Below are 11,797 nucleotides of genomic sequence, written 5' to 3'. Positions count from 1 at the left end.
AATTATCACATGCTTTATGACGTAATAGATGAAAAGAAACCATTTTTTTCCTGCCGCATATACCCTAATGTATCTGGAGAATCACTGATTAGAGAAACTAAAATGTCAAAAACTCATACTAATCACTGAATTTAAATCTGCACGTGGAGAATGTGGCATATCTTGCAAACAGCAACACTGTAAACTATGATCAATTTTCAAAAAGGATAAGTGCAGTGAAATAATTACAGACAAGAGCTGGGTGTCTGTCTCCTCCTACATATGGATGAGGAGGGAGAGGTCTGGCTCATGGATATAAATACTAGCTTCAGACAGCAACAGGAACTGTCTCTTTACAGGACATTCCTCCAGACCTTAGGAAAGCAGCCTGAACCAGGTAAGTGCTGGAGATTACTGCAGTCACAGGAGGGAATTTGTGTTTACTGCTGCTAGATAAGCTCTCAACTGTATGACATGACTCCTTTCATCAGCACCACTAAGCTTGAGCACCTTGCTAATGCTTAATGCTCTAAGTGTTTTTATTTTTAGCTGATTTTATACTGTAGCACTTTGGGATTTGTTTAATATAAGTACATTACAAATAAAATGTATTATTTTTTAACAGAATATTTAATCATTTATTGTTTTTTTCCAATTTGTTTGAGTATGTTTTTTTTATTATTCAATCCTGTTCTTATCTGTTTTCAGCCTTCATAACCACAGACACAATGGCAGGTTAGTGTGTTGTCTGCTCAGGGATTCTTTTGCACAGCAAGAACACAAAAGGCATCATCATTCAGAGGATTGGTATTATCACAGGGCATGATTTATTCTGTCTACATCCACATTGTTTGAACATGTCAGCTCCAGTATTTGCTGTAATGTTTCCTCTAAGCACTGAAAGTTCATCAATTGATAATGTCTTTTTATCTACAGATGCAAGCTTTCAGCAGAAGTTCCTGGAAGCCCATAATGCCTACAGAGCGAAGCACAACACACCACCGTTGACTCTTAGCAGTGAGTTGACAGCTTCAGCTCAGAAATGGGCCGATCACCTGCTGTCAATCAAAACCCTGCAGCACAGTGACACTAAGGACGGAGAGAACGTCTACGCTAAGTCCAGCTCAGCAACCATTAACCCAACAGGTGGATTGCTGCTATCCCCTTTCAATTCCATCCTTTTATCAAATTCTTCTTTTTATCATCTGCCTCGTCATTTTATCATCTGCCTCGTCATTCAATCAGACTTTGCATTCGGTTCTTTATTTCATTCTAATTTCTGCTAAACCTTTACCATCACGTCATCCTTTTAATCGATCATGAACATGATCGATAAATATGAGACTGTGTCGTTTTTAAAAGAAGAAATGCTACTGTTCTTTGTTTATAGATTAAAAGTTCAATTACTAAGCAATAAGATTTGTTCTGGTGTGACCAATAGCTTAAATGGTGGCTAAAGTTAGCTAACTGGGTGGTGATGGAGCAGTGGATAAGACATATGCTTTTGGTGAGAGAGACCCAGCAAAGTGTGACCTGTCATTGATTAATCTGTTCCGCCACAGTTTCATAGGCTAATGAAATGAAACATTCTCAAAACTTCTCAATATAACATAAAAGGTCTCTAGCGTTGTTTTGCACCATTGCTTTGGCAAAGTACCTTATCAAATCGCAAAACACTGTGATTTACTATAACAAGTAGGCCTGTAATAAATAATAAATAAGATATTTAATCAATATAAATATGTTATTTGTGGATGTTAAAAAAGCAACTAAGTTATTTGAGTTTACTTACTCAACACTTTTACTTGAAAAAGACTTAAATGAGAAACTTTTTAAATGTAAATGTCTGTATTTGTATAGTGCCGTTCTAGTCTTTTTTGCATTCACCATTCACTCACATTTATACACTGGCGGAACAGCCGCCAGGGGCAATTCGGGGTTCAGTATCTTGCCCAAGGACACTTTGACATGTAGCTTGGGGGATCTGGGATTGAACCACCAACCTTCCAATTAACAACCAACCCACTCCACCTCCTGAGCCACAGCCGTCCCGTTTTATGTTGAGTTGTTTTTTATACCGGTAATTTTACTTGTACTTACGTAAAAGTTCTTCAAAGTAACACTACTTTTACTTAAGAAGAATATTTTTGTACTCTTTCCACCTCTTGACATATTTACCATTGTACATCGCTTTGGGTAAAAGTGTCAGCTAAATTAGTAAATGTAAATGTAACATAGCAAACTGAAAGATATTCCTGACTCAGTTCTTGGAATTTTTCTGATTCTTCTGGCACTACACAATGTTATCCTCATTGTTGTTGGGGTTTTTTTATTATAAGACTCCCTTCTTTGCTACTATCAATTCAAATGTCAATATCATGTTATTTTAATGCATTTTTTTTTCTATTTCATGTTTTAGGGGCAGAAGCTGTAGATTCATGGTACAGTGAGATCAAGGATTACAACTTTGAGAAACCTGGATTCCTCAGTGGGACTGGTAAAACACAATCCACATGATAACCAAATAGCCATAGATTTGAAATGTGAAGATGAGTAAGAAGGTTTATAAGAATGAAAAAGTTACAAATTTATGTTGCTCTGTAAAAATGTATTTTTGGGGGAAGATAAAAATCAAAGATAAACTTTGATCAACCTTATGTTGCTGTTTATTTGAATTTAGTTTCATAAAGTTTTAGATTTAGGTATAAAATATTATGCATTTAAGGCAAGTTAGAAAATCAGGATCAGACTTTAACCTCACTACAGTGCTTTGTTTCTTCCTGCAGGTCATTTTACTCAGGTGGTTTGGAAAGACAGCACTGAACTGGGTGTGGGTATGGCCACTAATGGCAACATGATCTTTGTGGTTGGGCAGTACCGGCCAGCTGGCAACATGAACATGCCGGGATACTTTGAGAAAAACGTCCTCCCCCTAGGTAACATTTTTGTACCACAATTTTGGATATTTTTTGTCTGAGAAGGTGATTGAGTACATTACCTCAAAAGGCTGCAGAAGTTAATTTTACGAGTTTGCAGATGCAAAGGAAAATTGTATTTTATTTAAATTTTGTGAATTTCATTGCCCAGACATGTAAATGTAGCATAATTGTGCATTCAAGTGATGTCAAGTTATGATTTTGTCAAATATTTTGCCAAATTTGGACTATGTCACACCAAAGAGTGGTGGAAGTATTAAAGTAAATTCACTCACACAAGTAAAGTTTTAATGAACTTGTAGATTACAGTCTTAAAAAACTTTTTATGTTGTTCAGTTAGCAAAACCATTTACCTAAATAACCAGTTTGTGTTAGTACTGACTTCACCCTCTGGGGTGCATGCAGTGACCGCTGGGGAGAAACCTTTATGTCTTTTTTATTAAACCTGATTCTACAACAGTAAGCTAAATGTCTTCTGCAGATGCTGAATTCTCAGTAATCAGATTTTTCTTCTCATGCAACCACTTCAGTCAGCTAGCTGGTGCAGGTTTTCAAATGTTTCCCGCAGCAACAGATTCTCTTGTTTTAGGTTTGTTATTTTAACACTTGCATGCCTCACCAGTATCTACTTTCACTTTCCAGCGTAAAGGCTGTGCATTTTACATGTGGCAGAGAGCTGGGTGGAGTGAGAAGAGGAATTCCTGCACACTGCTGTAAATAACCTGGACCATCCCTGCAACCCTCAACACACGACTGATTAATAGTCCATGTTGAGTCAGAATAATTTTAATTGTACTGAGGTTCAATATGAAGATTGTAAATCAATGTGGTTCTGGCTTTTTCAGTTTATATATGTGTTACTGAATATAAAAGAAAATCTAACCCATAACATAAAGGACTCAATTGAAAATAATGATGAAATGTTGCTCTTAGAATTAAGAATAAATGCCTTGCATAAAAGATGTGGTCTCAGCTCACAAATAATTTCCTGATGTTGTAGGAGGAAGTGAATATAGCTTTCTTCAGAAGGCTGTGTTGAGTATGTGGTGCAGGTAAAGATGGAGGTGGTTCAGGGATGGTGGAACCCACTGACTCAACAAAACACCAGTTATTGAGAGGGAGCCCACCTGACGACCCTGTAGACGTGCCTGCACTCTTACACTCACATTCATATTCTAACTATGGTCTTTTGTCTTTGGTAAGGCAGGTCAAGGGTCATGCATAGAATAGTTTTCATACCAGAGAGGTTGCTCACATGAGATGTCCCAGCTGACATCGGTCGAAATCCTCGGGATCTCAGGAAAATCATCCCGTTATCACAGGAAAACAACATTTGTTTCTTTACCACAGGACAAATGTAGCAATGCAATGCTGATGATTTGAGGACATCACAACCTTCAGCCGAATTGTCATGGATGCAATTATGGCACTGACAGCTTCACACACTGTGACGTATTTCACTGACTTCCCAACAACACCCCCCGTAATCCAACAGAAACAAACACAATTCTTGAAAATAGACGGCTTCCCAGGTGTAGGCCTAATAGGCGCAATTATTGGCAATCATATGACAATCAACTTTTTTTAATCTTTCATTTACAATGTGTATATCATAATGTATTGCCAAAATCCCCGTTGCAAGTGTCATGAGTCAGCTGTCAGCCTGACACGTAAGATTTAGTCCTACACTTCACTTAAATTAGGACTGGGATGCTTGATTACTAACTTTTAAGTGCAGCTTTAAGTCAAGAATGTTTTACTCTTAAGTCAATTCTTAGCAGGGTTCTTGTGAGTAATTCTGAGAAGCTTGATAAATACGGACCCATATCTTCTTATAACCCCCCTCCCACAGTCTTTGCATTCCCACATGCAACATAACACTGGAAAAACAAAGTGATGGGTTTTACTAGATATATCTTGGTAGTTGAAAATAATTTTGGCCAGTCCTTTAAACACACAGAGCACCATGTGTAATTTTTTTTATATACACCAAATTCTACAATTCTTCCACATTAAATATACCATGCTTTCGCCAGTTTTGGTGTAAATACATCCATGAAAATTTTTTTTACATTAAGTAATTTATATATAAATTATAAACAATTTATATATAAATTATTTATGATTTTACTTCAGGTACAGCCATATATTTCAGAAGTGGCAGGTAAACAAAACAGGTTCATGCATGGTGACAAGATAATTATCTTGTAGGAACAAGTTAGCACACAAGATAATTATGATCTTATGCGCACAAGTTCTCATCTTATTCCCACAAGATTATAAGTGCGCACAAGATAAAAAATATAATCTTATGGGACTTCAGGGTAGAGAACTGCTCAGGACTGTTTTCTTGATCCCGCTCCTGCTGATTTTGTGACCATTACCGTCCGCTCCCGCAACATGTGCATCCACTCCCACCCACACCTACAGCGAGACTGTGCAGTGAGCAAACCTCACTCTCGACACCTTAGGAGACGTACTGGTGACTTAGCTCCCTTGTCAGCGTGTTCGCCTCCTGTACGCGAGGTCGCCTGTTTGAGTCAGGCCCGTGCAGTACGTTCTAGTGAGCAGTCGCATGGGCTCTTTTTAATCTTCTTTTCAACTTCATTTGTTGACTCCATGTTATCAGCACTACTGCAGGACCCGCAGTCGATTTTTTAACCGTCCGCTCCCGCCCGCAGCACAGTTAAAACTGCTCGCTCCCACACGATTTGTGTTCCCAACCCCAATGCAGCTCTCTGCAGCAGGGGGATATCATCCACTTGATTTTTCAAACTGAGGCCCTGTTTTTATAACCGTGACTTTTTTTACGTGGTTCGGACAAGCAAAGGACAGCAGACTTTGTCCTCCGTCTTTTACGTTCAGATTAGTTCAGAAGGTGATCAGTGTGGGCAGGAAAACTAATTATGGTAGAACAAAGGTTTTAAAATACATCTGGGAAAAAGTAAGCCTATCCTGTAAGTACAGGAAGAATGCTAAAAAAAAAAATAAAGGTTTGCATTTGCTCTATTAAAGCCTGATTTTCAAGTATTTTTACATTTCAGGGCCTTAATGGACTTTTTAAAACTGATTTGACAAACTTAAAGGCAGTTTAAGCTTGCATAGCAGCGTTTCCCATAGGTTGTGAATTTACTTATAGTGGTATTAACAGGTGCCGCGGCACGTGATGGTGTGTTGTGAGACAGAATTTCAAAAATAAGTAGTCCTAAAAAAGTTTGACTCTGACTGTGTGTATTATGAACTGAGAAGTGCATGTCTTGTTAGGAAAAGTTTTATTTCTACTTGTATCTACCTGGGTGTAGCATCCATGTACCACCACTAAAGCACAAAACTGAATGCAAATCACTCAAAACATTACGTTACATCAATTACTGGCTGAAATACCCCTTTTATGTGGTCATAAAGACCTGTCATTCACATCATTCCCTGTCCTTGAATGTCATTACCCTCAACCTTTAACCAGCATTGACCATAACCAGATAATAAACATTTAAAGAGGTGAAGGCCAATAAATATCCTTGCTGTTACTCTTTTTTCACCTTTCTATCCTTCTGAGATCATGAACACACACACACACACACCTCACATGCGCATGCTTCAGTCTCTGTCATCACCTTTCCTAAGGTCATCTCTCAAAAACACAGGTGCATCAATGCACAAGTTCTTTATGCAGAGGTGTGAACTAACATTTCAGATTTAGTTAGATGGAAACATAGGCCCACGCGCACAGGGTGGCTTTGTTTTTGTCACTGTTTCTTTCTTAATCCTTGAAGTGTATATTTTAAGATTCTGCCAGGAACAGGCTGAAATAATGTCCCATGCAGTGGCGGATACAGAACGTCATTAATAGGTGGGCCTGGTGAATATATGGAGGAGCTAAATCCTTGTACTCATCCGCAAGTATGGCAAAATATTGCCCGTGCAGTTCAGTCTTTATTTTATGGAGTAGGATCGATGCTGCAGCTTCAAGCAGCTCATCCTGGATGTGGTGGCTCATGAAGGTGGCATTTCGGGGCAGCTTGTTCAGTCTATTTTCAATTTCTGGAGCATATTTTTACATGAACTTGAAGAGCTCTAAGAAATTACCTTTATTAAGTGCATCCTCGGTTTCTCTGTGGCCTCGGAGTGGTATTTCCAGCTTGGCACATAACATGGCCATGTCCAACACAAGTTTAACATGCTCCCTGTTTCGCTCCACAAATGACAGGGTGTCACCGTGCAGCTGGTTCACAACTGTCCCGCGGCTTTGCGGTGCATGACTGACCATGTATGATTTTTGCTTAGTTAGCGCCACAGCATGGGGCTTGCTTGCTTCATGTTTGTCGCAGGCTTCTCTGAGACGTTTCCAGTTCTTGTAGCCATCTTTAATAAAAGTAAACTCTGTGTGTATCTGCGGAAAATGTTTACACGCCTTGCGAAACACTGCATCCCGTTCTTTGCTGTATTCCATCCATTTGAATTTCTCATACCAGTTGCTGTTGAATGAGCATGGTTTTCCACTTATGACAGTAGCCGGAAATGTTGACAGCTTTGGCTGAGTGGCAGGTTCCTCCAATGCCGATAGATCCGATGGCGTTGTTTCTTTGGATGCTGGTGGCGGTCTGTGGCGGTGGAGTGCAGCGTCAGCCTTCATGCTAACATTAATGCTAGCATGACATGATGAAAATGCGGCAGTTTCACCGGCATTCCCAGAGCCACTAAGTGTCTCACAACCATCCTCCTCCTCAGGTATGACATGGTCCAAAAGTATGTCATCATCTAGACGTGTTTTTTTTTTAAAGTGTGTCAATGATAGCTTTTTAGCAAAAGCTTAGGTAGGTTGCCTCTGCTTCCTAAAGGTGCACTAAACTGCCACCAACTGTCGGTGCTAACAGGGTGTTGCATGGACTGACACATGATATGCTGACATAATATTTTTCTTTTGTAGCTATTTTTCAAAGCTTCTGTACATATTTTAAATTTTAAATTTCCTCAAGAAACTATTCAATTGAAATTATAATTAATTATTATTATTGTTAAAATTTAAAAAATAAATTAAATTTTTTATTGTTTTTATTAATCTGATTGGGTGAGTCACCTGTCAATCTGGGTGGGCACATGCCCATTTTTTTTTTGTTTTTTGTTTATTTTTAACCCTTTATTATACCTATTGTCAACCTGAAACCAAAATGGAAAAAAACAGAAACATCCGGAGAACAATTAGTACATTTTCCCATACAAATCTGACACAAGGAATTCAGTGAAATTGTTATTCTTAGGATTCAACTCAACTCAACTTTAGACCAAAATCAACAAAACAAACCCCAAAACAGTGAGAAATCTGATCGTCTTTTAAAGCATTGTCAGGGATACAGCAAGTGACTGAGGCAGAACAGAGGGGCCGGGAGGACGACCCGGAGGTTGGTCCAGGAAACCGACAGCATAGACGGAGCATATCAGGAGGCCAGACGGGGATCTAGCGGCGAAGGTGGATCCCCTTAGAAGGCCGGACAGGAAGCCAACGATGAAGATGGAGACCCTCTGGGGGCTAGGCAGGTGGCCAATGATGAGGATGGGAATCCTCTGGAAGCTGAGCAGGAGGCCGGTGGCGAAGGCAGAAACCCTCTGAATGCCGGTCAGGAGGGTGACGAAAAGGATGGAGACTAGACACGTATGACAGGGCAACTGGGCTGGAGACCAGCAAAGGAAAGATTAGATGGGGTTCACCACTCTGTGAAAGACTATGCTGCCAAATATTGCAATCATTTCAGAATAATGTTTCTCAATGTAAAATTGCAAAGTATCTGGAGATTTCATTGTCTGTAGTACATCATATCATAATGATTCAGAGAAACAGAAGAATCTCTGTACTCAAGGGACAAGGCTGAAAACCAATGTGCTATTAGATGGCTGTGGGCTTTGGGCCCTAAGACAGCACTGCATCAAAACCAGACAGGGTTCTTTAGTGGACATCTCTGCACAGGCTGAGGAACACGTCCAAAAACCATTGTCTGTGAACACTGTTTGTCGCTGCATCCACAAATGCAAGCTGGAACTCTACCATTCAAAGAGTAACCCATATATTGTACATGTTAACGATGAATCCTCCATGCACGCCAAAGTTAGTCATGGAGTTCCACAAGGATCTGTGCTCGGACCAATCCTATTCACTTTATATATGCTTCTTTTAGGCAATATTATCAGGAAACATTCCATAAACCTTCATTGTTATGCAGATGATACTCGGTTACATCTATCGATCAAGCCAGATGAAACTCATCAGTTAGCTAAACTTCAAATGTGCCTTCAGGATGTTAAAACCTGGATGACCTGTAATTTATCTATGTATTTAATTATTATTATTTATTTAATTATCTAAAGATTTAGTTTCCCTTGATGGCATCGCCCTGGCCTCCAGCACGACTGTGAGGAATCTTGGAGTTATCTTTGATCAGGACATGTCGTTTAACTCTCACATTAAGCAAATTTCAAGGATCGCCTACATAATATTGCGAAAATCAGGAACATCCTGTCTAAAAATGATGCAGAAAAACTAGTCCATGCATTTGTTACTGCAATTCCTTATTATCAGGCTGCTCAAAAAAGTCCATTAAGACTCTTCAGCTGATCCAGAATGCTGCAGCACGTGTTCTGACAGGAACCAGGAAAAGAGATCATATTTCTCCTGTTTTAGCTTCTCTGCATTGGCTTCCACTAAAATTCAGAACAGAATTTAAAATCATTCTTCTCACCTACAAAGCTCTTAATGGTCAGGCACCCTCTTATCTTAAAGAGCTCATAGTACCTTACTACCCCACCAGACCACTGCGCTCCCAGAATGTAGGGTTACTTGTGGTTCCTAGAGTCTCCAAAAGTAGACTAGGAGCCAGAGCGTTCAACTATCAAGCTCCTCTCCTGTGGAACCAGGTTCCAGTTTGGGTGAGTCCTGAACCATCCCTTATATATGCTGCTATAGGTCTAGACTGCCGGGGGATTTCCCATGATGCACTGAGCTCTTCTCCTCTTCTTCCTCTCCCTCTGTATGCAACCTCATCCCATTAATGCATGTTACTAACACAACTTCTCCCCTTTCCCGTAGTCTTGTGCTTTCTCGTCTCTCTCCTATCACTTCCTGCAGGTTTTCTGGCTCTGGAGCTGTGGAGTCTGGATCTGTGGTTGCGGGTCACCTGCTGCCCCCTGTGTTCCTGCTCGACACCCTCTGCTACAACAACTATTGTTACTAGTCCTATTGTTATTAACATTACGATTATTATTAACACTACTATAAATATCTGTACCATTTTTCATTTAGTCTATAGAAACATTACCTTTACTGTCTGTACCCGTGTGTGTGTGTGTGTATTGTGTTCTCCCCCCCTTCACCCCCAACCGGTCGAGGCAGATGGCCACCCTGAGCCATGGTTCTGCTCGAGGTTTCTGCCTTTTAAAAGGAAGTTTTTCCTTGCCTCTGTCGCCTACTGCATCACAGAGTACAGTCTAGACCTGCTCTTTTATGAAAAGCGCTGTGAGATAACTGTTGTTGTGATTTGGCGCTACATAATAAAATTTAATTGAATATATAAACCAGGACCAGAAATGCTGCTGCCTTCTGTGCGCCCAAGCTCATTTAAGATGGACTGAGGCGAAGTGGAAAACTGGCCTGTGGTCTGACAAGTCCAATTATGAAATCATGGACCTCGCATACTCTGGATTAAAGAGGAGAGGGCTGTCAAGTTTGTTATCAGTGCCCAGTGTAAAAGGCATAATCTGTGACGGTATGGGGGTGCATTTGTGCACCTTGCGCTAAAGAGACTCTTTTTAAATTTCCTTACCCTAGTCTTGATGACTTTCCAGGCTTGTTCTTCATGTTTCCAACACTTGTTTCTTGTTTGATGTTCAGTTTTGCCCTTGACCTTTTTTCCTATCTTGTCACAGAAAATACACTGATTAGGAAACAAGAAGGTATAGTACCTTCTGTCACGACCTTGGATTTCTGTGTGGTGTTTTTCTGTTATTTTGTAAAACGTCCATTTCTGTTTTTCCTATTGCCTCTGTGTTCTTGTTTAGGTTTTATTAGCTGATATTTAGTTACTTATATCCTTATGCATTGTCGGTAGCTTTACTTCCTGTTTTGTTTTGGTGTTTTTGTCTAGCTTTGTTTCCTGTCTACCTTGATTCCTAATGTGTCTCACCTGTGATTAATTGCCCTGCCTGCTTGTGTGTGTATGGTGTGCCCTTGTATATATTTGCCTCAGTTGTGTTCAGTCCTTGTGGTGTTATCTTCATATGTTGAGTGTTCTGCCTCGTACTGTTTCCCTGGGTTTTTGGATCTTCCCTGTGTTTGGATTGCCTTAAACTTTCGTTGGATTTACCCTGTGTTTGGACTTTGTTCTTTACTTTTGTTGTATTAAACCCATGTTTGTCTACCTATGAATCTTTTATAACAGTTTTCATGAACCCAGTTGTCTCCATAGCCAAGCCCTCCAATGTCTACCGTATGAAGGGTATTTGTGGGTGAAGTTGCTGCTTCAGGGTCTCTTATTGCAAGAGTGTGTGTGTGTGTGTGTGTGTGTGTGTGTGTGTGTGTGTGTGTGTGTGTGTGTGTGTGTGTGTTATAGTCCCCTCTCCCTTTGCTCCCCCTACACTGAAGGCAGTAAAATTACCATGGGGAAAGTTTTTACAAAGGTTGTCCCCTCTGAGGTTAATAAAAGAAAAATATAGCTGTGATCTAAACATTGTTTTGCTTTTCTTTTTTTTTTTGCAATGTTTTTTAATCCTAAAAACCATTTAACAGAATTTCTTGGGTCAGATTTGTATGGAAAATGTACTTATTGGTCTCTGTGTGTTGTTTACTTCAAAAGTTTTCTGTTTTGTTCAGTTTCGGGTTCAGGTTGACAGTTGGT

General features: G+C 39.8%; 1 protein-coding gene across 1 annotated transcript; it reads left to right on the top strand.

Moving 5' to 3' along the window:
• The first annotated feature begins 307 nt into the window (after window positions 1–307).
• Window positions 308–3,875, top strand: LOC119892048 (Golgi-associated plant pathogenesis-related protein 1-like). The gene is made up of 6 exons (XM_038704132.1): window positions 308–376; window positions 688–714; window positions 916–1,125; window positions 2,399–2,476; window positions 2,766–2,915; window positions 3,558–3,875. The coding sequence occupies exons 2-6, from the start codon at window positions 708–710 to the stop codon at window positions 3,560–3,562; spliced, it is 450 nt and encodes a 149-aa protein (XP_038560060.1). The 5' UTR covers window positions 308–376; window positions 688–707; the 3' UTR covers window positions 3,563–3,875.
• The last annotated feature ends 7,922 nt before the right edge of the window (window positions 3,876–11,797 follow it).

Source organism: Micropterus salmoides, unplaced genomic scaffold (genome assembly GCF_014851395.1).
Source record: "Micropterus salmoides isolate LMB-PRFRI ecotype aquatic unplaced genomic scaffold, ASM1485139v1 Ms_hic_scaffold_7, whole genome shotgun sequence".
Lineage (NCBI taxonomy): Eukaryota > Metazoa > Chordata > Actinopteri > Centrarchiformes > Centrarchidae > Micropterus > Micropterus salmoides.
This window is presented reverse-complemented; position numbering and strand designations above follow the sequence as displayed.